Here is a 27,452-nt window from a genome sequence, read left to right on the forward strand (position 1 = left end):
CCTCAAGAGAATGCTCGCTGGTAAAATATTTAGAAGCAATGAAGAGGTAATCGCTGAAACTGAGGCCTATTTTGAGGCAAAGGACAAATCGTACTACAAAAATGATATCGAAAAGTTGGAAGATCGCTATAAACGCTGTATCGCCTCTGATGGTAATTATGTTGAATAATAAAAACGAATTTTGGCAAAAAAATGTGTGTTTCTATTAAACGATACGAACTTTTCGACCTTTACAAACCCTACCAATTACAAAGCTACGAAAATCACGAGTTACTAATCGGTCTCGATACACTACAAGTTCCCCTCTTAAAAACTCTGTAACAATTTGGTCTTCTACTTCTGGAACTTCAGGAACCGACACTTGGAAACTATTAGAACTGCAGTCAATCACCAACTGTAGAGATCGGGAGCGGGTCATATCGCCGAAAGCCTTTTCGCCGATAGTCGTTTCGCCGAATAGGTCATTTCGCCAGCTGAGTCGGCCGCCGACCCGCCGTCGAAAAGCGGCGGCCTCTTGCATACAAACCTGTAACCGCCTCGGTGGCCCGGTCTACTCAAAGCTAGGTTCCTTTGCTTTAGTTAGGTCTGAACGAGCGGTAGCGAGGTCGGACAGCACATGAACCAAAACGATGTGGCGTAGCCGCATTAGATATTTTTTTCATTTTCACTTAATAAACGGAAAATACCACCTACATTTGCCTGGTAGATACACCTATGCAATTGCTTTGATGCTTAGCAGCTAATAGTCAACAAGTTTTCTTGGGAACTACTTTCTGAGGTTCATGAATCAATCATTATTCAAAAATACAACAATCAATCATTATTCAAGAAATACAATGGTAGGTCAACAAAACGAGCGTTAACGCTATCATCTTTAGTTTGTCTTTAATTTAAATCAATTCTAATTACGATTTCAATACGATTTTAGGATTCGGCGAAATGACCCTGATCCGTAAAGACCTACGAATTGAAACAATCGCCCTTATTCTGAATAACGTCGTATAGACTTTACGATCGTATTTCATTTGTATTCCTAATAACGCTAGCAAAATCAAAGGTAGCTAGGATTCGATCGAAAAATCAATACGTCGTTATTCAGAATAAAGGTGAATGTAGTGCAGAGTTTTCCAACTTTTTTATGTGGTGAGAATCAAATGAGCATATTCTAGCAAAAGCTGGCCTATAAACTCCGGAATACAAAATCAGATTTTAGTCAAATTCAAAAGCAGGAACACTGCATGATAAACTACGACAAAACTGCTCGATTAGGAAGAAACAAGGTTGGACCACAACATTCGCCCTTATTCTGAATAACGTCGTATCGTTTTTTCCCTCGTATTTCATTTGTATTTTCCATAACGCTAGCAAAATCAAAGGTAGCTATGATTCGATCGAACCACATTCGATCGAAAAATCAATACGTCGTTATTCAGAATAAGGGCGATTGTAGAAGACAAATTTCTGAATTTCTTTTTAATCTACATAAAAATGATTGAAATCAATATTCTGGTGCAGAAAATTGCGTTCAGTCTTCTTTATTGAACACACGTTGAGCGAGTTACGATTTAACCACTTGACAGGCCAAATAACTGAACGGTGCCGCCGTATCGCTTTCCGGTGGACGAACCACGACTCGTGCAAAAGTTCCTTCACCGGTTTCGTGATCCACCAGATGACCAGGGTTTATGCACACGCATCCATTGACGTCCTGTCATAGAAGGAAAAATAAACAAAATAAGAAACAATTTAAAAAAACTCTTATTGAAATAACATCACTCACCCTGACGAAACATTTCAGGTCACCCGGACATATCATGATGTTCGGTACGCTGGGAAGATTGCCAAACTCATTCAACAAATCGACGTCCAGCGGGACGTGTTCGGGTGGTGGATTCAACGGGTAAAACGTCCGATGGTGAAAAACGTAGTTGAAGGCCCGCTTGATCCGATCACCCATCGGATTGGCACTTTCTTCCGCGTCGACCAATCCTTTGATGATGTCCACCGTCGTAATACCGATGTCCATTCCGTTGATCGTGACCACACAAGGATCCGGCAGGAAGTGCAGGTTCTTGAAATAACTGTTGATTTTGTACGGGAACGACGGGTAAACGAACATCGACATAATGTCGTCGTAGTTGGCAACCACCAGCACTTCGGTGTTGACCGCAATCGAGCTCATGATGTTGGTCATGATTTTTTCGAAGTAGATCTCAAACGGTTCGGCGATTGTGCTGAACAACTGACTGTCGGCGCTGCCGAAAGGTCCCGTCAGTATCAGCACATCCGGTCTGTTGTTGGCACAATAAGCCAATAAATCGGATAATTTTTCGTACAACAGATCTTCCTTATCGGTGAAAGGTGCGGACGCAATCACGATATTGAGCTCCCTGCCTAGTTGCATAGGGGCTTTTGGTGGTTCCGATTTTCGTTCGTAGTGAATTTTTCGAACTTCAAACGACGTTCCTCGTGGATTAACACCTTCCAGTACAACTGTTTCTCCTGGGAATACGGACCAGGATTTCATCTTGCTGAAATCTAATTTCGTGCAACGCAACTGCATCTCATCGTAATCGATAATAGCGTGACGTTCATCCTTTCTTTCCGGATGTACAACTATTCTACCCATCACATTAATCAGATCCGTGCTTGCGTGATCCACATGATTAATCGAAACGCCCTCGATGAAAGACGCTCCGCGATGATCCTTCGGCACGCTGTCTTCGCCATCTTTTTCACTTTGTTCCAACTCTGATTTTCGCACCTCGACCAGCCGTCCGCAAATTTGCTTGCCACCTTCGTATATCCGATCGCCTAGAATCATCATCCGTTCATAGTTCGAATCGTACATATATTTGCAATCATCGCTCATGTAGCTGGCATTGCCGCGCTCCTGCTCCGGCATCAGCTGATCGCCCTTATGCAACCGTACCGCAAGCGAAAGTGGCGCCCAATTGTCCGTCGTGGCGGCCCAACTCGTTTGCTTGAGCAGCTGGGCATGGCCAAACGTGTACACGACGTTACCGGAGTTGTTCGGTCCATCTTGATCGGATTTTTTCGTTGAGGATCTGCTGATAGATAGGAAGTGACGATTAGTGAGCTTTCCGTTTGGGTCGAATTGGTAAGTTTTACACTTACATGGGTGAATAGCTGGCCGGGGAAAACTGGGCCTTGCTGTGATCGGGAGTTTGAGCATGGAGTCGGGAAACCGGTTTTTTGGCCTGTGGGAAACAACGATGGAATAGACGATTAGAAGGCTTGTTTCAAGGGATGACTGCGTAGAGTGCGGACAACTGTGAATCGGAAAATTCCGGTGAGAACATTGTAAGACTAGAGACTGGTGCTTCCCGTGTTCAAAATACAACGGATGGCATATTTTCAATTTAGCGATAGGCTTTTTCGTGTTCGACGAATTTTATTTCTGCATAACATTTAACATAGAATGTCAAATGTATCACTCACTTATGAGAATGCAGTGCTGGCAAGCACGAGTTTCGAGTAATTCTAGAGACCTCACTGTTGTGAGAAATTCCTGGGTGTCCTTTGGCCAATACCTACCGTGGTAGCAGAGATATGCCCCATACGATCCATTGAAAAATGTTGGGTCAGTAATCCAGAACCAGTAGGTTCAGTAATAGTGTAATTTTATTGACCATTCGTTAATAAGCATCGATAAGCTCCGACAGAATGTCATGGAAACAATATAAGTTAGAAAGGAATATAACTAGATACATTCAGCACAAAATGACTTACGGCTTCCATTGACTGGGATGGAACAATGAAAATGAATTCCAAGTAATAATTCTAACTAATTTTTACTAAACATTCATTCATACATTCATATTTTAAAAATCACTGGATATGCAGCAAAATTGCTTAATCGTTGATACCGTAACTTGATATTACTTTTTCAAACATCAACAAACATTGTCATAGTTACGACGCATGTAGCGATCGGACGCTTGTTGTTTTGATCAAGGATGGCCAGGTGATTTTTTCAAAAATCTGTGATCAAGCCAAAAAAAAACCAAAAAACTGTCTGTGCACACTCAAAACCGATTCCCGAGCTCGGCATTTTGAAATGCCGAAGTAGATCGGCAACACGACATTTCGCTGATTGTTCAGTAATCCACATGTTCTTTTCCGAAATTCGTTTAAGTAAGTTTGAAATAATATTATGCTGAACTTGTCGGTAAACAACAAATATACTGAAATCAGCAAATCCGTTTGCCGAGATTTCAAACAGTGAGATAGTTTTTACTCGGTGAGACATTTGTCATCTAAAGCCTCTTTTCAATTTTTCAAAGACCATTGCCATTGCTCGTGGAGCTGGAAAACAGATTTTTTATAAGAATATCGCAAATATAATTATTATTATCTACTTATTTCCAGGTAGGTACGTTGAGGAGCACTAAAAAAATTGACTTTAGGCGTGATGTTTTCGTTTTTCTATGCTAGATTCAAATGAACAAATCAAAGCACCATCTTTCTCCAACCTTTGCTTTTGTGACTTATTTTACATACAACAATAAAGAAAAATCAATTACACGTGCGGTTACTGATGACTTGGCAATTCATGATTCAACCCTGATCGCTTTTGCCGAACTAGCAGTAAAAATTTATGCTGACAAGTTCGTCAATAATTGACAGTTAATAAATTTAGGATTGCCGATTCTTTTTGTTATATCATTTATTTTACTACGGCTTCAACCATTTTGGTCGTTCACCGGGGAACCGCCGAGATTCTCAGTAATTATACATTTTGCCGAGACGATTACCGAGCACTCGGCTGTGCAAATCGCGGCCGTGCAAATTTTGCCGAGATTCGGTAATAAAATTTAAGTATGTGCAATATGTTCCTTAACATAATAGCTGATCGAAAAAAAGGTCCCGCTACTTCCAACCGGCTACTTATTTTATTTGGTGATCATCTGTGATCGATTCCAGAAATTTGTGAAAATCTGTGATCATTTTTAAATGACATGGTCTGATCAAGCTAAATACTTAGGTTTAACGTATGACAAAAAACTCACTTTCAAGGATCACATCGAAGGAATCCAGGCAAAGTGTAATAAATATATTCAATGTTTATATCCTCTTATAAACAGAAATTCTAAGCTCCGTCTAAAAAACAAATTGTTAATTTATAAACAAATTTTCAGACCAGCCATGCTTTATGCAGTACCAATTTGGTCAAGTTGTTGTTCCACCAGGAAGAAAACGCTTCAAAGGATTCAGAATAAAATTCTGAAAATGATTTTGAAGCGTCCTCCCTGGTGGTATATTATATTATATTATCTTATATTATGTTATATCACAGAGAACAGATATCCAACAGACATTCATACGTGCAAAGTCGTGTAAAACGGTGGTTTTTAACGGATTTCCACTTGTATGCTTTACACAGCTTTTTAAAAATGTTTGCACTAACTTAGATGTCTGTTCTCTGTAGTTATATTATATCATGTTATATTGAATTATATTATGTTATATTGTGTTGTATTATATTATATTGTATTGTATTTTTTTTTTACATTAATTTATATTATATTATATTATATTATATTATATTGTATTATGCTCAAGTATATTGACAACGGGGAGGGACAGGGAGTGTATCAGGGTATCTTACAAGTGAATAACTGGATGATGGAGTGGATTGCCAACCTGAGTCACGTGGGGGAAGCTTTGTGTTTTTCCCTGAAGGTCTGAAATGAGTAAGACGCACCCTTCAAACAAACAAACCATCAGGCGGGTTTAAGCTGGTACAGCGAAATTCTTTATTGTATGGCCGGATGTTCTTGCTGGAAGGCGCCTGGTCCTCAAACCCCATTTTGGGCTTCTTAACAGTAATTATATGACAGCTATCTGATAATCAAATTCGGATCTATTGTAAGTCTACCCGCATACACTGGTAATACCTTGAACTGATGGTGGCTTCACACATACATACATACACAAAAAGATCATCCGGTATTTAATAGTAGACGACTTGTAGCCACTTTTATGGTGTGAAAAGTTAGAGTTGGTAAAAGAATTATTCTCCGCTCGTCCATAACCCTAAACCTAAATTATTTTCTTACACCGGTTACCGGATGCAGCTTCCATTACCGTTGCTCGTTCTCAACTTCATAGACGAGCATGTAATCTAGTCACGAAGGTTGAAAAATACCGTGCACCAGATACATGCACGCCAATGAAAATTGAGTGTCCAGTAAAAAAAATCCGCTGTTGTCGATTTTTGCATTTCTCTATAGAAAAGTATTAGAATTGCTGGTAAACCCGAAATTCGACTTTCAAACGGAGTATCGGAGACACATAGTGTTATATACAATTCGACTCAGTTCGACGAGATCGAAAAATGTCTGTCTGTGTGTGTGTGCGCCCTCTCCGAAGATATTTTTACCGCTCAATATTTTTTTAGAATACGACTCCGATGTTTACGTTGCCAACTCTTCTGCGTTGCTCCGAGAGGTTTATTGTTTCAATAGTTTTTATATTTTCCGCTCGATTTGTTCTTTTTGCTGATTCTGGGTTGATAGCAGTCACGCAATCAGACGGTTCGCAGGCACAAAGAAAAGCTTTGTTTTTTTTTAGTGTCATAATTTTTAGCCTAAAATTTGGTTTTATTTGAAAGATGATTTCATGGCAATTAGCATTTAAATGTGATATTAATTCTCGGCATTTCTAATTGGTCTTATTTTGATCAGTTTCGCACTCAAATCGGGCTGTATTTCACTGATGATATGCTGAATGTTGTCCTGTAAAGCCTCCAAAGTGTTACGTTTGTTGGCGTAGTTTTTGCGGGAAAAAACGGATCTGCGATCAACTCATCCAATGCTTACCGAGCGAGTGTTCGACACTTACCCTGGGGTCAAGCGGCTTTAATTCCTGAACCAACTGGATCTTGTATGGATATGGACTTACTCACTTTATTTTACCTTAATGGTGCACATCCCGTCTTCGGAACATGACCGAACGAATTGTAGATTTCCAGGATACTCGATCTTGAGCCGCCGTTTTCCAGTCGCTCTGTACTCCCGCTGCGCGTGCATCCTCTTCGATTGCATACAGCCAGCGAGTGCGAGGTCTACCCCGTTGTCGACGACCTCTCCCAGGTTCTCTGCTGAAAATTACGTAGGCCATTCTCTCTTCCGACATTCTTGCTACATGTCCTGCCCACTGTAGTCTGCCGTATTTTATAAGCCTTCCAATGTCCATATCTTTTTTGAAACTTGGTACAGCTCATGGTTCATGCGTCTGCGCCATTCTGCATTCTCCTTTTTGCCGCTGAGTATTGAGCACAGGATTTTTTTCTCTCAAAGACGCCGAGTACTCGAACATCTGTTTCCTTCAACGACTATGCTTCGTGGCCTTATGGTATGGATATTGGCAGAGGTTTAATTGAGATGCGCACTGGCGAATCATCAAATTTGGGTCTTCCGAAACACTCTAATTAATAGCAGTTTTAGCACGAGACGATGGTTTAAGGTCGAAAAAAAATTGTAATCCGTGAGAAATTTATTCATCACTCGACGATTGGTACGTTCGGTGGGCCGTCTATGAACGCCAAAAACATCACGTAATTTTCTATACGTTTCTCGAACTGACAGACTATCAAAGATTAGTAAACAAAAAAGGCGGGTGGGTAATGTCAGAGACATAACTGGATGTCGTGAGTACGAAAAAAAACTGACATGTTCCTTAACACTTCCGAATATCAATTAGTTGATCAATTGTATGAATTATGCAAGCATTCCCCTTTTTCACATTTCTCGCAAAAACAAAGAAGGCTTCACTTGATCTCGATTACTGTGAATTTCACACAGCGAAAAGTGCACAAATCTAATCAAACTGTTCTAGATTTGCACTAAACTGAGGATATTTACCCAGGAGGAGCCATTAGAACGGCTGATTTTGTGTGATGCTCTCCACCGTTGTCACAAATGCAAACGACTGGCAGCTGTGACGTAATCACTCTTGTCGGAAGCGAAACTACCTTTGCAAACGACACACAATACATCTGCTCGCAGTGGCGATAGAATCCAAACTGATCCAATTTTTGTAAAGAGGTTTCTTTTTACGTGATTTCGTTTGTAGCTTTTTCACTAATGGTCCTAACGGCTATAAAAATAGCAGCATATAGAATTTTAATTCCGATTATTTCATTTCGGATTTGCATTTCATTGAAAGAAACTATCGGGATTTGTTATACAGCAGCAGATATTTTGTTCTCTACCTCAGAACGCGTTCTGATTGGCTGGTGTTGACATGGTTCAAATGAGACAGGTTTTTCAATAGTGTACTATTGAAATACGTCAACGCTTTTGCTATACACGTTTAAGTTGAAAAAATTCGATTCTATTGGTAGTTCGATTATATAAATCTTTTTACAGATCACTGAGCTATGAGCTTTAAAAATACGAGAAAAGCAAACGCGCCTTCTGAATCTTTGATACTCGTTTATACCAAACATTTCCAAAAAGTTTAATTTTGAATTATTTGAGATTATGTCACACAACTGAAAATTTTATCATAGAATTGTGATCATATTTCCGATGGTATGTAACAAAAATTATGTTGATTCGTTAGATACAACAAGAGATATTCACGATCAAAAACTTATCACTCTCTCAAAGGGTAAATTTTGAAAAGGCGCCCCATAGTAAAGTAAGTCGTATTCACGACAAAAGTAACAAGTAACAGAAGTGGCTTTGACAGTTGGATGACCAGAATGATAGTTATACCTATCAAAGAATATGACACACAAACAGGACTGGATAGCACCAATACGTGATAATAAATGCTCATGAAACTTGGCACCCCAATTAATGCACGGTTCGCGTGCAGTGTGGCACGTTGCATCGTTCTGTTGGAACCATATGCCGGCTGAGTACGATTCTTCCAATTTGGACTTGTTCAGGGATTCAAAAAAAATCTTCAATCACTGTTGGAAAGTTTCCATTATCCTTCGGAACATGCGCCCTTATTCTGAATAAAATCGTATCGATTTTACGATCGTTTTTCATTTGTATTCCTAATAACGCTAGAAAAATCAAAGGTAGCTAAGATTCGATCGAACCATATTCGATCGAAAAATCAACACGTCGTTATTCAGAATAAGGGTGACGATTTAGAGGACGCTCCAGGAGACTAGCTACATACGACTATGAGATGAGTTATACAACTACAGTAAAGGTGGTTTTAGTTTGAGGATGTAAAATTTCAGTTTTCGCCCAAATTAATTCGTGCAACGGCTCAGAGACTCAATCGATCGGATCGCCAGGTTTAAGGTATATCGAAATGTGTCAGAATTAATTGAATTTTTGCTGCAAATATGGTAGAATGGCATAACTGACACAAGGTGAATGCAGAGGGCCGGCCACCTGCCTAAATTACGAAGGTACAACAGAATAAAACGAAATTGTATTCGCCGAGTTGAAAAAGGGTGGACCACAACACTTCACTTCCAACACTGAAACTGTTGTCATAACCGGCCTTATTCTGAATAACGACGTATTGATTATTCGATCGAATGTGGTTCGATCGAATCATAGCTACCTTTGATTTTGCTAGCGTTACTGAGAATACAAATGAAATACGAGGGAAAAAACGATACGACGTTATTCAGAATAAGGGCGAACAACACCACGGCACACTAACTTCCTCCTTCAATGGCATAAGATGATGATGATGATGATGATCATAGATGAGTGAGAAATTTTTCAAGTGTATTTCGTCATATTTTAACACAAAGGAAGCCCCATGAGAAGAAAAACAACACCTGAGGAATTTAGCTGTGAAAACCGGGGCTACCAGGCAAGCGGAATATTAAAATTGTTAATAAATGTAGATAATCCAATTGAATTTATTACCGGCAAGCGAGCGAGAGCCTTTTTCCCAACACACCCCACACCCTGAATGGGGGTACTCGAAAATGCAAATGAAGGTTTTGAATAAGGAATGCAGCAGGAGAAAGAAAACGACACGAGAGTGCGCAAAAAAATGGCATATGGTGGTGAATAAACACAGCAGCGTACGCACAACAATGGCATACTTTACTACGAAACCATCGACTTCTGGTTGGATAAACATCCTCCTTTCTCTCTCTCTCTCATCGTCGAATCGTTGCTGGCGAGAACTGCGGTGATGTGATCGGACGGCTGCTGCTGCTGCTTCTGCTACTACTGGGAGTCGTTATTTACCGTATAGCTAACTTTTGTTAATGAGTGTGGATCTAGTCACAGTTTAGCAAAAAATCATGTGAAACACTAGACTCACACCCATCGACAACAGTTAGAATTGTGTATCCTTGGCAACTTTTGTTTTACTACGCACTAGAGACACATACGTTGATGAGTCACTTCACACGATCTTACTGGGCTTTCTCTATTCCGATCCGCATCTTTAAAAACTCCCAGAATCCGTTTTTTTCTGTCGCCAATAACTGGATCTTTGTGAGAAAGAATAATCTTTTTTTCAGTTGTCAAAAAAAACCGTTCACTTCTGTAGAAAATTATCCCGTTTGTCCCGATTGCTTCGATCGGACTTCGATTTGTCAGTTGATTGCAGCGAACACAGCACTGAGGAAGATTTGTTTGAAATTCTGAAAACCGCTAAAATCAAAAAGACAACAGAAGGTCGGTATCAACATGGTCAGTTCCAACGAACTATAAAACAAACTAACCCCCGATAATCAAGTGGTAAAATTAGGCTTTTCACACAAAACTTCGCTGGAAAGTACTGGAAATCCTAGTTCATCTGCATCGTCTTGTTAATAATTACACAATTCCTGAACATTATCAATTGTACTAGAAAAAAAAACGTAACCCCCCTTTTCTAGAGGCTCAACAAGCAGCTTCAGCTTTTGCACTTTGGTGAAACTGATTCCGCTCGCCACGACGCGACGCCGCCGCTACCACGATCGGAGGTCGTCAACCTCTTCTTTCAATTCTTCTCTGCTCGGAACAATCGCTCTTACCACACCACAACCACCATCACCGGCCACCAGAGAGATTGGCCCCGCTTGAAAGCGTGTGTTAGTTGTGTAAAGTTTTATCAGTTTCCTCCCCACTGATGACTCTCTGGTCTTGTTATTCTACTTTTTATTTCGCTATGACTTTTGTGTATTGCGATCATGGCTCGCTAAGATGCGGGATTTGATTTCTTCCATTTTTTTTGTGTTGTTCCCGCTTCCTCCTATCACATCATCCTACTACAGGACGTAGATTTGAATTAAATGAGGGTCGACTCCGGGGTTCGATTCTTTATTATTTTTTTCGCCTAGAGTATGCGTGACCGACCGGCTTTGAATTTAGGAATTTGATTTGGTATTGGATTTTTGCAAAGGTCTCACCAAAGATAAATAATAAAGACATGTACGTGCTTATAAATATTTTTAAAAAATGTGGTTCGTTCCCGGTACCTTCTGAAATGACCGCACTCACCGCTTGGTGGAGCGCGAGATTAATTGCATTGTTATCATTTCAACCAAAGTGTGCCATGAAATCTCAATATGTACAAATGAGCTACCGAATCGAAATGGTTCTCACGGTTTGACATTTGCATTATGAATGTATGATGGGAACTCAGCAGAGAAACCAATGTATCACCATTGGTGCCAGTTTCACGGAGGACCGTAGATGTGCGCCAAAAGAAGATCGTGACTGTCATGTCTGGAAATTCGTTTGTGGTCTCACTCCGTTAGACTTAAGTACGATTCAGACGGACCGGCTTCTTCCGTCACCGTCACCGGAACGTCAACGTCCGTCACCGTCATTCTGATTCACACGATCCGGTTTCCTATCCGTGTCCGTCATGTCATTTTCTTACACGCAGAATTTGAAGAACTTAGTTTCGCACAATTTTATTCCACTAATACAAAATATTGGAACTTTTGAAGCCAATCGATCTGTTGTTTTCCTACCTTTTAATCGAATAAATAACTTTCAAAATTCACTAGAAAGAGGAAAAAACAAAACAATCAGCTCCACTCAACAACGTAACGTACTTTGCAAATCTACTGATAAGTTTAATTACTTATATGTGGTATATTTTGTTTAAGAGTGGGATCTTGACACCGAATACATACATAACAAACGTCAGTTCAATACTGTAATCATATGAATCGTGCATGTGTGCGATAATCACAGTCCGTCAAATATTCTTTCGGAGAAATGTTGACGGAGCTTGCCGTTGACGGATGTTGACGTTCCGGATCTTTTCTGGATCGTGTGAATGCGCAAAGGGAAAACTCATTTGACTAATTTTGACGGAGGCTGACGTTCCGGTGACGGTGACGGAAGAAGCCGGATCGTCTGAATCGTACATAAAAGTGTTTCTCAATCGGTCAATTTGGTTCCGTTTTGAGCGATTGATTAGACGTTGGTAACCATCATAGCGGTCCAATGTTCAATAAGTCATTCACCCCTACCTAATTTTGGGTAGAACCTTACCCAAAATCAAGTAAAGTGCATCTCCGCACTTTTAGGTAAATAACGTATTACATAAACCAGACTAACTAGTGATGACCTCAATATTTAGGTAAATGGTAGATTGCCCAGTGTGTTGCCATGGGAACTTTGGCAATACTCATCACCTATTTTGTACGAAAATTTGAGTACACAGCAAAACAAAAAAGAAGTAACAATCTCAATGTGATTATCAATTGATGTGGAAAAAATTTGAGCGTACTGAACATCAAGTCGGTGTCGTTCTAGGAGCAAATTCAGCAGCAAGAAGTTTTATATGGAAGATCTATAATTGAAATGAAACCCAGCAAGCCGTACTAGTTTTATTTATTCGAACAGTTCTTCTGTGAAATTTTAAACTGCCATACGATGCCGTTCTGTTTTTTTTTTCTATATCTCGGTTGATTTTTCATTAGGGCGTATAAGCAAGTGACAGTTTCTCTTTGATCACTCTCTCTTTCGATTATTGTGATGTGATTAAAAAGATTTTCTTTGATTTCACTACTCTGTTTGAAAGTCGAAAGTTTCGGGTATCATTTTATGCAGAGTTGAGTGATAAACGTGGAAACCGCTTGGTAATTAATAGAAGAGAAACTGTCACTTGCTTATACGCCCTAATGAAAAATCAACCGGGATATTTGAAACACGAATATAACAATGCTGGGGCTGCCAGTTTCTATTGTTATAATAAATTTAAATTTTAAAACTGACATAAATTATGCATTTAGAACTAGTACACTTCTGAACCCTGAAGGTTTTTAATATTACACGAAGAGATGCTTAATTTCAGGGTGGCAAATGAATTGCCGATTTCAATTTCCCGTTTTTTACCCGGTTTTTAGAATAGACCCAAATCGCCTCTGTCAAAATGGGGCAAACACGTTTGTTCAGTGAACGAATCCCTCAGAAGAATGATCATGCTCTGATTGTGATAGAATCCATAAATTCGATTATTGAAAAAAAAAAATGATTTGAAAAAACTTCAAATTGATATTGAAGAAAAACGGCATCATCGTTGCTTCGAACTATTTGGAATAGCATGAGATCATCAGCGAAAAATAAGCGTGGACGTAACGATTCACATCGTTGAAGAACAGGAGGAAAATCAGCGGTCCAAGTTGACTGCCTTGTGAAATCCCAGATGAAGCGATAAACTCTTTCGATACAGAGCCATTTATCTTGATTGATAATCGGCGATTATTAAGGTATTAACAAAATCAACGCAGCATATTAGAACCAATGCCCAATTTGTCCAATGACTTAGTGACTGTAATTGCGTGATTAATTCTGTCAAAGGCAATCGCTTGCTTCAGTTGATGAGCAAAAAAAATTCGAAAACGGATTACGTACCGATCATTGTTTTCTTAATGGGGCTCTAAATATTTAGCATCTCTCGTGAAATAACCAGAAAAATGATCAGAAAGTACGAGTTCTTCACAATGAACTCTTCGCTGATTTCTAGCCAGTTTTATTTCCAAATAGCCCCACCAGTTTATCTTCTATGAGAAATCCTTCTACAATTGATTTGGATCCAGCAGACTTTGATTCAGATCATCTATCAATAATGTTCAGCCCTGAAACTGTTACAGCCAGTGTTGGTGATTGCCGAAAATTTGACAGAATCTGCTCGATATTTATCAATATTGTATACATTTTCAATCCGGTAGAAGATGCTACAAGAACTCGAGTCTCTTAATGCATGAACCGCGAGAGAATTTTTCTACATTTCTTCACTCCACTTCATACTCTGAGTATTAACCACGGCCCTTAAAAAAATTAGTCTGATAATGATTGGTGCTGTGTGGAACTCGCAAGTTTTTTATTCAGGCCTATTTGCGTACAAGCTTTACGTGGCCGAATTAGCCGTTTTTTTAAATAAAGGATTTTCTAAGTGGATCTCGTTGTCACTCTTTTTCTAGGAGGAGAATGAGCTTCAATTTCCCCAACTCGCAAGTTGACAATTATCGCAGAAAATCGAATCAATTCTCATACTAGGTTGCAATATTTCAAAACGCTTGTGTGGAGCATAGACACAACTTATACAAAGGTTATATGCACATAGTTAGAATAAGCGGCAATAGTAAAATGATTCAATCGCAATTATCAATTGCCTGTATAGAATTGGATCGCGAAACGAGAATAAGCGACCGTTTGTTGCTTCAAAGAGAATCCCCACAGCATGTTATGTTAAATGAACCATGCCGTTTTTTTGTTGCTGCGATGTTGTTCCGTCTCTCTTTGATGGCACTGATTAAATCGTGTGAAGAGTTGCTAGTGAGCGTTCTTTGATGCGATAAAAATCATCCTTGGATACAGCAATAGATAGTTCATCATTAGTAAAAATAGAAAAAAAAAGTTCTAATGCTTTCTGATTGATTTGTAGTGTTCAATATAGAACCTGTATGGGACAATAAGTTGTTTCGGCACTTTTGCTGAACTTCTCACTTAAATGCAGAATTAGGCGTCATCTCCAACTGAATAAAAACAAATCATGATGGTGAAGAAAATGGTTACTCATATTTGGTGTTCCCGGTTTGCACTAAAATTCTCGGTTATTTCCCGGTTCTTCCCGATGAAACCAAACTCCTGACTTTTTTTTCTGTTTCTTACGGTCATTTGCCACCCTAAAACTTAATATCAGAATAATATAAAGTATTCAGTTAAAGTGATGGAATTTATTTTTCGAAAACAGACAATTTATTGCCTTTGATGATCAGTATGTCTAAATTTTTTGCTCATCAATTGATAATCACATTGAGATTGTTACAATTCTTTTTTTGCTGTGTAAGTATGTCTCAAATGCGCAACAAATTTCATCAGACTCCAATTGTTGAAGACATATGTGCAATGAAAAATAATACAATGCCTAGAAAACAGCTGAGAAAATCATAAAACTTTATGAAAATCTATAACGTTTAATGGAACTGGTTTTCGCGTGGTTCATAAGTTCATAGCTTACGAAACTCTAGGTGCATTTTCCGCAGTGTATGATTATGAAATCCTTAAATGTTTTTTTTTCCTCAGTGTAAGATTGATCCCCGCAACACAACGTTGCCAGGTATACCGATTTATCGGTATTTATACAGATATTTGACCTCTATACCGCAATACAGATAGGTACCCAAAAAAACCGAAAATTCGTACCGGATCGTACAGATAAATACCGATTTTCGTTGACAGCATGGAGAACTTATGTTGACGAGATTCTGATACCGATACGGTACAGATAGATTTTTGCGCCGAATAGCGATTTTTGGAAAAATGACCTGGCAACGCTGCCGCAATATGCGTAACAGAGACGTCAAAATGCTCAATGACATTCGAAAGTATTTTCAAGTAATTTACATATGCTTTATGGACTATTCACACATATACGATCCGGTTCAGTGCCGGCACAACACCGTGCACGGATACTTATATTATTTCAATCGTTTTCTACGCACGCATTCACACCTATCCGGCACCGTGCCGTTTCAGTGCAGCTCGCCGTCAGTGTAGCGTCCGTCCGGCAAACTCAAATTCGTCGTCACCGATATTTTTTATTTTCACTGAAGTCGGTATGTCACTACATTTGCTGTGCCTCAACGGAAACAGCACGGAAACGGAACGGAAAGGTTCCTACAAAAAAAGAACACTGACGGCGCACTGAAGGCACTCCCACTGAACCGTCACGGAACTGAAGTGTGTGAATAGTCCTTTATGCTGTTTTCCCACTAAATTTGAGTAAAACTGATTGATGTTTTTCATTTTTTGCTACAACTGTGATATTTTACAAGCAAACGAACTCGAACATTCGAAAAGTTACTCGCACACAAATACAAATCTCAGCGTGTGTGTAATTTTTTGTTATGTTTATTTCATTGTCAGATCTACAATTTTTCTGTCGGATGATCTCTGATTGTAGGATCACTAGTACAAGGCATTTCAACTATCACTACATGTAAAATACATGAAATCTATGAGAATTCCATTTAACCCAAAAAATTAGTTCAAAAACTGTTGATTTTTAACGAAGAAAAATAGTTTCCATCGGCTATTAAGATCTCGCCAAAAAAGGTGAAATCCAAAAGGTAAAATTTCCATCGAATCTGTCAAAACGATGGTACACAACAACGTACGAGTCAATTTCGGTTCGAAGCTTGAGTGAAAAAAACCTCTTGCGGTTCAGTGCGTTTTCGTTCTTGGAATATTCCTATCGAATTTAAGAATGCAAGACTAAGTCGTTTCTAGATCCGGTATTTGAAACCAGGAATCATCAATCATAGATGTTTTCAGAAGAAATTTTGTGGTTTCAATTGTGCTAAGTGAGAAGTCCAACATAAAAGTATATCGAAATCGTTCAATTTTGATTCCAAACTGGTCAAAAGGAAACGGGTTTGAATCACTTTTTTGCGCTTCCCATTTAAATGAAAAAAGAATGACGTTGTTTATAAACATTAACAAGGAAGAACTTCTTTATTTTGAAAAAAATATTTTTTCTCATTTTGATCAAAAATACACTGGGGTCTCTTTTTACGCGTTTTTTTTTGCGGTTTCTTTTTACGCGGCTTTTTTTTTGCGCGGATTTCCGAAGTTACGCGGTTTTTTTAAGCGATACGTATCCCCGGCGTAAAAAGAGACCTCAGTGTACTCATTTTTACTAGAAAATAAAGTGTTTAACACATGTAGTTCGATTCAATAGCAAAACACATCAAGGCTACGTGAAAAATTATCTCATATTGCAGCTTAGTTATGGTTGGTTATGTATTGAAATGAAAAAGCACATCACATTGAAATGCTGTTTACATATGAATCGATCGTACAAATTTTATCAGTGTTTAGCAAGATAATTGAATAGTTCGAATAGCCGTCTTTCAAACAGAACCTCTGAAACCCTTAGTGTTATATACAATTCAACTCAGCTAGACGAGGTCGGAAAATGTCTCTGTGTATTAGTGTGTGTGTGTGTGTGTGTGTGCACGTTTCAATGGATCATTTTAGTGCTCATTTTTTTTTGTAAAAAATCATTAACGCTCAGTTTTCTCAGATATGGATTAATCGATATTTCAGAAACTTTCTTAATAAAGAAGGCAAAAAATGTTTTAATGACAATGTGCCGATGAAAGAAAAAGACATTATCGCACCATTAGGTGAATTAAGAATATGTTTTTTAATCATTATTTTAAAAGAAATGGTAGACTGCAATAGTTTTGTACCGGTGATTTTTTTTCTCTTTAAAATTCCCATTTTACAATGTTACGGTAGGTAAGGAATACCTATCTTGGAACGAAATCACATCCATATCAGAAAGGTGGTTTGCATGTAAATCGATTTTGAAGTTTTTGAAATCGGTTTATTCAGTGTAGAATTTGATTAGACGAATGTCCGTGCCAAATGATACTGGAAGTTGGCAGCCCCTTCTCAGATTTGAATGAAAATTTCTTGACATGTTGATTTTTCCAAATAACGCCACTTTGTATATATTATTTGTGAAAAGTAGTGTCTTTTGAAAAGTTCTGAAAATTTTTTTATCATTTTTGCATTTCTCTTATAGAAAGGTTACGCAATCACTGTGAAACCCGACTTTTGAACCAAAACTTAGATTTAAATGAAAGGTCTTGTGGTCCTATAAAAAACCCCTGAATATCGTTTAGATCCGACCTCCAGTTCCGGGTTTATGGAGTAAAATGTGCTAGTAAAGTAAAAAATGAAAATATATGTTCTAACTTTTCTCAAAGATGGCTGAATCGATTCTCATAAAATTTGATTCCACAGAAAATTTCTGAATGTTGAGTCATGAATCGATTTCCGGTTTCGGAAATTCAGGGTGGTTAGAGTGAAAATTCAAATTTCAAGTTACTCACTTTTCTCGGAAATGACTGAACCGATTTTCACAAACTTAGATTGAGTAGTCTTATGGCCCTATAAAAACATTTTGAATTTCATCTGGATCCGAAATAAAAAATAATTTAATCTTGCATCTTAGTGAACTTGCACATGAAATCTTAAAACAAATCGCTTTGGTTATGTAGTGAAATGAAAAAGCAATTTTTTATCAGTGTGGGCTAACTGAAACAAATCGACGTAAACGATTCAGAAGGACTTGAAAACAATTGACAGTTTTTCTTTTACTTTCTCTTCCGATATATCTGCATTATTAAATAAATTTTCGTTACATATCTGGTATTATTTGAAAAATGGAGATATCACGTCGAAATTAGCTCGTTAAATCGGAAAAACTCCCCTCCAAATCCCGCACGGCCGCTCTAAACTTTTTTTTTTTTAATACCGCGCAATCCCTCATAAACTTTTCTAAACTTGCCAAATCTCGTTCGAGTTTCGACAAAGTTTAGCATGATTTCCTCCTGAATAAGCTGAAACAAATTTATCCGTTCTGAATCATAAATACTTCAATCCATGTAAATTAGAACGCCTTTTTTATTATTGTCTCAAAACCCATGGATGTTTTTTGACAGGTCGATAGTTTATTTTAAGACAATGTAAAACGTGAAATTTTTAAAGTCTATCCGAAAAATTACATCAAAATAAGGCAAAGGTTTTTTTTTGTTTGTTCTCAGTCCAACAAAGAACATCATACTCAAAATTTAGATCATAGTCGGCCACCGTAGGTACAGCGGTACAGAGGATTCCCGTCGTCACGGTAACTTTCTTTGCAGTGAGGTATCAAGTTTATGCACATTAAGTCGAAACAAAAAAAAACATTCTCATACAATCACCATTTGGGTACCTTTTTTTTAGATTCCTCGTATCATCCTGTTCTCGTCGATCCCGTGTGAGTGTGTATGTCCGAGCATTGTTACCAAAAGTCAGGTATATTTCCCTCCAGGTGGTTTCTGTGCTATTTACACGCTACATCTCTCTCTCTCTCTCTCTCTCTCTCTGTTCGCCACAGTTGGTCTGTTTCGGTCGCTCACTGCCAACGCCGCCATCACGAGACGGAAGAAGACGGAAAACCGATGACGTCGAATCTGACTGACGATGACTGACTGATTACTGACACTGATGTTAGCGGCGATGATGATGATGATGACGACAATTGCTCTTTTTCTTCCTTTTTTGCCTATGTTATTAAAGCTGACCGCATCGTCGTCGTCGTCGTCGTCGTCGTTGCCTTCCATTCCACCGGACCACCGCTCGATTCCAGCAGCTTCCTTTTCTTCCACTCGGTATTATTCTTTCGGCTACGTTTTCTTCCGAACCAAATGTTCTTGTTGTTCTGTGTTCGTTCTTTTCTTGACTGCGCGTGTCTTTTGAAAAGTTCGTTGCTCATGTGCCCCATCCTGTATGTATGCTACAAATACACACACTGTTCGACCCTTTCCTTCCTTAGTCCACCCTAGTCCGGAGGACTAGACCAAGCAAGCTTAATATTTCTTTTAATTGCTTCACTTCAGCGTCTTTTTTCCCAGCTCAAACCGAATTATCACCGTATTTCACTGGAACGATCAACAAGTGTCAAATCAAATATAAACATCGTCGCACCGCGCAGCAGCAGCAGCAGCAGCACGTCACACACGAACCCCGTTGTCACACACCTATCCTCCTATCATCGACCATCGCGGAACGCCGCAGCACATATGACGATGATATGCAATGGATTTGATACGGTCAGTCCAGACCCCGGGTACCCCGGTTCAGAATGTTTCCAGTCAGTTCTCGTTCGAATCTAGCGAGACTGGTGTGCGTTGGCTTTTGTATGATGCGCGTGCGCATGAGCGGCATTTTAGATTGGTTTTTTGCGCTTGCGCATATTCCAAAACCGAACCAACACAGCACATCACATCACATCACAGACCAGTGGGAAAAACGAAACGCCGAGTAATTAGAACCCGATGTCGTTGTAATTCCAGTCCACGGATGTTCCTTGAAGACATGTTCCGAGGTCATCGACGTCGTTCCATATCATCTCAACCTTTCGGCGAAAGGGAAACGCGCACCCAACACCCGCTGCTTCGGGTTCACGTTCACTCTTGCGCGGTCCGGTTTTAATTGTTCTTGGACTAAAAAACTCCACACTCCACCACCACTCTCTCCGGGCCAGTCACTTCGCATTGCAATTAAATGTTTTATATTACGCTTATCATATCAGTTTTCTAGCACTCATTTTCGGATTGGTGAGCGCGTGTGGATTTATTTTCACCACTGGACCGACAGGGCCTGCCGCCTGCCAGCGACGACGCCTGCTAATTACACACACCTCGGTTTCGTCGGTATTTAATTAGCTAACTAACCTATTGCCAAAGTCGTCGTCGTCGTCATCGGTTTGACACCCGGCCCGGAAATACACTCGCACACGGCGTGATTGATTGGGGGTCATCCAGTGACCCCGCCGATTCTCCAGCTTCAGACTGTTCAGGCTCTCCATTCTGTAGAGATCAGCGGCTGTTGCGCGGACAAACGGACCAAACGCTTACGAACTGAACCGGGGACGACGCTAAACTGAAAGCGGGCCCGAACTTTTCCTCTGCTCTGCTCTGCTCGCCGTACTCGGTGGTACGCGCGGCCTCTACAAGTGCGCCGTCAGCTTGTTCAACTGGCACACAACGGCACGCACACCACTGCCGAAACAAGCAACAAGAGAGAAAATCCAAGATCGGCGGCGCTGCTCATGGAACCGTGCGCTTGTATATCAGAATGCTTTCAAAGGGCTCCCGTACACAACTAGCCAGAGCCATAGCCAGTTAGCTTTGTATAGGTATGCCACATTTTCACATACATCTGCGGGTGCAAAGAAAACGCTTCAGTACTTACGTTTTGTACTTATAGGAGCTACATCAGCAGCAGAAGCAGACGACGGGCCAAAAACCCTGGAAGATATTCTCTCGCTCCCTTCCTTGCTGGAGAATCGAACGATGGAACACGGATCAAACGAGGGAAGGTTTCAAAATGGCCCCGGTGGTATCTTCGTCCGTGTGTACGTGTGAGTCCGTCCACTGCTCGGCGTCGTCGCCTTCGTCGTCGTCGTCGAGCTTGGCTAGAATTCCTTTGAATAGCTGTTGTTGCTTGTCCTTGAGTGGTTTGCGAGAAGCGCGCGTTTTGTTCCTTTCAACCCGAAAGAAGTATAGTCGAAAGGGGGAAAGAACAAAAATGAATTCACCATCAGTCAGCGAAAACAGATTTTGAAATGTAAATATTTTTGCTCGAGCGAGACACTGCTGCCGTTGCATAGCCCTAGCAGAATTTAGCCTTGCCCGGTCACCGGTCGCAGGCGCTGGAACGGATTTTGAACTATGATAATTCGCTGCTACCCGCTGCAAACCGCAACAACCGGACCGGGCAGGGTCAATGTAGTAAGTCTTTCTCTGTCTCGCCTCTGCTTCGCCCTCTCCCGTTCTGTCCAGCAGCCAGCCAGCCAGAGCAGATTGATTTCCTGCCTCGTATCGATTGAGAATTGCAGATAAGCACTCTGAGACAGTTCGTTACTCTGTCTCGTAGTACACAATCTCTTTCGAGTGAATTAGAAAGAAAAAAAAATGGTCCCCATCGCCAAGACGATCGTAATTCAACTCCTCTTAATAATCCATCAAAGCTCTTACCTGAAAACAAAAAAAAAGAGTAAATTAGATAAATATTACACCGTTAATGACGAGCAGTTAATCACGTTTGATGAATGGCACAAGCGCACCCACCCAACGGATGCATTTTGTTTTGTTTTGTAATTATCACTGGAAATTTGCAAAAGACTGCGAAACTGTCATTTAACATTCGTCATCTCGTCATCTGCCATTGCTTTCTTTACATTTTTTTTTTCTTTGAACACTAATCAGTGTTCAGGTTCTTTTTGGCGCGAGAGCTTGTGCAACCCCCACTCTACTTGAGTGACACGGTGCTATCGAATGATTGAAATGCAAAATTCATGCAACATACAAAAATAATCACCCAAAATTCATTTTAAGTCGGATTTTTTTTTTTAAATCTCAGGTAATGAATAGAAAACATATTAGCAAGGCTTTTGCAAAGTTGGTCTCTACAAACCCCTAAGTTTATATTAAGCCTTAAAGGGTAATTTCCATCTCATAACTTTAAACATGAATCATATCTTTCAACGTACCTGAACCAAACTGTGAAACGTTTTAAAATATTTATTTAAGTTTATGTCACACCCTCTCATTTAAAAAATGGTTTTAAATCCTTCAGAGATCGTTTTTTTTTTCATTAGAAAATAAATTCACTTTCAAATTTAGGAAACATTTTCATGCCAAGTTCTACAGTTCGTCGTGTTTCTGTATATTTACTAATTGATTCGATCTCAAAACATAATCACACAACTTTTCAATGTTGGATGACTTTATAATTAGGGTAAGGGCTCTCTATTTCATCTCATTTGTAAAGACGTTACCTTAAAAACCTGATTTAGCCACTAAAATCACTATGATTTTTTTTTATATTTTATTTTTTTAATTCGCCTCGCTCCACTTGGAGAACTGATTCACAATACTTGGAAATTGAAATAATGTTCAAAAAATCGACTAAAAACACTTCTGATATGTTCACTACTCTGCTCCTAATTTCATCTCAAGGGATTTTTATTCATCCTATCGTTGGTCCTTTATTCATCCTATTAATTAGTAATGGCGACAGCAAACGAAACAAAACATTCCACTATTACACTCTCCGGCTCAAAATGTCCGAATTTTTCTTAAAAATGCCCTACCAACTATAAGACAACACACGATATTTTTAAAACCAGTTTTGAATTATTTCAACGTTTAACATTTTTTGGGTCGTTTTCGTTAACTTTCGTTTTAAATTTAAAATTTTACTCCTTTTTTGCTAAACTTAAAAACAAAACAACAAAAGGAATTGTTATTATTTAGGCATTAGCCCTTCTAAAAACAAAATGCAGAGCCAGAGATGCCATTTATACAGATTTATCTGTATTGTATAGATTTTTGCGTTCGCATACTGATTTAAATCAGAGTACAGATTTTATACAGATTTCCTAAATGTAATACAGATTTGTGCAGTTTCATAAAAAGTGAGAAGTAAAAAATTAGACTTTTCTCTCTGAGTATCTATTAGTATTTGATTGCAGCAATTCTTCGAAAGTTTATTAATCAACGGACAAATCGTAAGTTAAAATGAAAATCTTCGCAGATATGAAGAATTATCTTTTAACACATGGATCAATAAGTCCCGAGACTAAAGCAGAGATGGCGCTCGTAGTAAACCAGTAACCACGTCTTTCTAGAGTACTAACCTTTGCTTGAAACGGGTCAAAATTTTAAGTCGATCCGACCAGAAACAGCTGAGTTATCGAGGTTGGAGTAAAGCGTTTTGTAGTTTGTTTAAAAAATGGAAAAAACCGAGTTTCGTGTTTTGATAAAACATTGTTTTTTTTATGGGTAAAAACACCGTGCAAGCGAAACAATGGATTGAAAAATGTTATCCGGACTCTTGTCCATCAAAAGCAACGATTTGTCGGTGGTTCGCCGAGTTTAAACGTGGTCTAACCGACACAAATGACGCGGAACGCTCGAGTAGACCTGTGGAAGCCGTTACACCGGAAAATGTGAGTGAAGTGACAAAAATTATAATGAAAGATCGTAAAGTGAAGCTTCGTGAGATTGCTGAGATGACACAAATATCATATGGAAGTGTATTTACTATCCTTCATGAAAAATTGAGCATGAAAAAGGTTTTTTCCAAGTGGGTGCCGCGATTGAGACAATGCACCCTGCCACAAGTCGATGAAAACAATGGCGAAATTGAACTAATTGGGCTTTGATCTGCTTACCCACCCCCCATACTCACTAGATTTAGCCCCCAGTGATTATTTCATTAGCATTTAACACGCTCTCTCTGGTAATATTCGAAGTCGATAATATAATTATCGGCAAGTTTGCGAAACCAAATGAGATGAAAACAAAGCGCAATCAAGTCAACTAATGGCGTTTTCGTTTTTAATTTGCACTACACAGGTGCAGTGCTACACTGAATAAACGAACAAAAATGACGAAAACATAAACAGTAACACCATTGACTACAATGAACGATTCCATTGCACAGAGCTACACCAAACTTTTGATGAGTGCTACACCAGTGGTATCGGACTGTGACTTTGTTTCACAGAAAAATACAAGACTTCATTTTTATCGCGATAATATATATGTTTTTATGTACTAATCGCATCTAAACTAAATTATCTAGACTTTGTCACGGTAGATTTATGATACAAGCCTTCAAAGCCGAGATATTCGATAAACAAGTAGAGGTATGCATTTCTGAGCGTTCCAATTTTAAGCAGTTCTTCAGTCAGAAAAAAATACAACACGACCGCTAAACTCAATGAATCATTCTGAAAATTTCACAGAATATTCTCAACTATATTTCGAAGACATTGTCAGGTGAGTTTTTCTATATTCTGCACCGTTTCCAAGAAAATTTAATTTGAAACGGAAAAAACACCAAAAAATCTACCACTTTACGGTACTGTCCTCAGCCCTTAAGGATCAATTGTAAACCAAGTCTGTGTTGTTGTGTATTACGTACATTTAATTTGGTACGTATGTCATAGATCTACACTGATAAAAAGTTTCACTATCGATTCATATGTCCACACTAGAGATGGTCGGGTATCGGGTATTTTACCCGAAACCCGACCCGTACCCGTACCCGACGGGTTTTTGGTCGGGTACGGGTAAAAACTTTTATTTTCAATCGGGTACGGGTCGGGTACGGGTAAAAAATTTTACTGCTCACTCGGGTACGGGTCGGGTACGGGTAAAAAAATTTACCGCTCACTCGGGTACGGGTCGGGTACGGGTAAATTTTTTTTTCGGATCGATTACCCGACCATTTGTACTTCACATGAATATTGACGAGATTTTTTCATTGCAAAACTGTTCTTCCGAAAAATAATCAATTTGATTCAAGGGGTTTTGACATTCGCGCCTAGGACCAGACCTGTCAACTGGCATCTTTTTCCAGAAAAAAACATTTTTTTCTTCATGAAAAGTTATGTGAATATTTCCCGCCCTACTTTGTTTATAACATATTTAATAAGACACACTGCCTTAGCTCTATGATGTTGCGGTCGGAATCTACTTTTCACGTAGGTTTTAATGGACTGCCATTTTAAAGCTGTTTAATGCACAATCCAGTAAAAATTATTTGATTCATATACTGCCCATACTCGCATATCAGTCTCATATCGATTTTCGCCAATTTTGAGTTAACTTGAGGAATGGAGTCTTTCCTCAATATACTCTCAGAAATTGCAATGAAAGTTGAGGGTTTGTTCAGTAAAATATAAAAAAATATCAACTTATTTCTGTACCGCTAAAGTACCCGCATATCAGTCCCATTCAGTGCAAAATTTCAATAATTTCATTTGCTGCAATATTGGAACAGCAAAGGTGTATTACCGATATTTCATGTAATAATACCAAGATTTAGCATTAGGGAGCAAAGCAAAGTCTTGGCATTACATTCCTTTCGTGGAATTTTGCCTTTCTGTTTCAAAAGACTTCGCAGCCGATTCTTAGCGTACAGAATCATTGCATGGCTAGTACTATGAATTAATTTAAATCAAAATCATAATTAATTTTGCTTTGTAGTAAAAAATTGTAACCAAAAAAATTTCCTACGAATGTTCAAACTACTTACACTTGAAGGACTCACTGTTCACCATGTTCAAAATTGAATTTTTCACACCGGGAATACACGTACATTGTTTGATTCTTTGGTCAATTCACGTAAACGAACTGATAACACACTATTCATTTTAGGGGATGTTCGCATAACATTCATTTTCGTCACGTATAATATTCAATTTGACATTTGGAACTATTTTACGTGATTTTTCAAGTGATTCGAATGTGAATTTTTTATTTGTGTGTCAAGATAATGAGCACGCTTACTTATAGTTCTAAAGAATTGGATCAAAAGTCGCACTGTTTCGTAAAAACCATACCTACAGAAAAAATAAAGTGCAACGGGTATTACGACATATTGAGTAAATATGCTTCTCGAAAAATTTGAGTAGATATTAGTCGCTTTTGTTGACATTTGTAAATGAAAATAAAGTACCAAAGACATTGGAAATCTACAGGGTCCGCCATCTAACATTTATTTTTGAACTAGCGGTTATTTCGACATTGGTAACCTAAATGTCACTTCTGATTTGACAGAAACTTAGTTGTATCCTTCCGCTGAACGAAAATGGTTGTGTATACGCTTGAGGACCGCGTGAAAATAGTGCAGTTTTACTTTCAAAATCATGGTAATGTTGCGGAATGTGTGCAAAAAAATCATCTTCTCGGATGAGGCGCATTTTCATCTCGGCGGGTATGTTAATAAGCAAAATTGTCGCATCTGGGGACGGAAAACCCGCACGTCATCATGGAGAAGCCGATCTCAGAGAGTGACGGTTTGGTGCGGATTTTTGTCTGGCGGCATCATTGGGCCTTTTTTCTTAGAAAATGAGGCAGGAGCCGCCGCCACGGTCAATGGCGAGCGGTACCGCGTCATCATTAGCGATTGGTTCTTTCCGTTACTTGAAGAGGAAGACTTGGACACCTTTTGATTCCAACAAGACAGCGCTCCGTGCCACACAGCCAACGCTACGATCGATCATCTGTGCACAGTCTTCGAAGATCGAATTATCAGTCGAAATTCGGATGTCGTTTGGCCGCCTCGGAGCTGTGATTTGACACCGTTAGACTATTATCTTTGAGCGGCTGTCAAAGATAAGTGTTATGTGGACAAGCCAGAGACAATTCAAGCCTTGAAGGATAACATTCGTGCATCCATAGCTGAAATAAAGCTGAATACAATCGAAAATGTATTAAAAAGCTGGACCGACCGTACGGCGTACTGGAAGGCCAGCCGAGGCAGCCATTTGAATGAAATTATATTCCACAATTACCCGGAAGGATTGTATTTTAATATGAAAAAATAAATTTTGAATTCGGATGAACCGTTTGTTTTTTATGCATGTTAAAAAAAGTTACATTACATTATTCATGCTTCACAGTGTAT

The 27,452-nt window shown here is 39.1% G+C and overlaps 1 protein-coding gene across 2 annotated transcripts in view; it reads right to left on the reverse strand.

The window, feature by feature from the left end:
* Window positions 1-1,504: 1,504 nt before the first annotated feature.
* The window catches only part of LOC131437238 (DNA polymerase alpha subunit B), a 57,637-nt gene continuing 31,689 nt past the window's right edge, over window positions 1,505-27,452 (reverse strand). The window contains exons 3-5 of one of the 2 annotated variants that reach the window (XM_058606455.1): window positions 3,139-3,221; window positions 1,781-3,071; window positions 1,505-1,708 (exon numbers count right to left, since the gene is read on the reverse strand). In XM_058606455.1, coding sequence (XP_058462438.1) covers window positions 1,559-1,708; window positions 1,781-3,071; window positions 3,139-3,221 — 1,524 coding nt within the window. In that variant the 3' untranslated portion in view covers window positions 1,505-1,558. The remainder of the gene's footprint in view (window positions 1,709-1,780; window positions 3,072-3,138; window positions 3,222-27,452) is intronic. The other variant, XM_058606464.1, reaches the window with a different exon arrangement.

Source organism: Malaya genurostris, chromosome 1, assembly GCF_030247185.1.
Source record: "Malaya genurostris strain Urasoe2022 chromosome 1, Malgen_1.1, whole genome shotgun sequence".
In the NCBI taxonomy this organism is placed as follows: domain Eukaryota; kingdom Metazoa; phylum Arthropoda; class Insecta; order Diptera; family Culicidae; genus Malaya; species Malaya genurostris.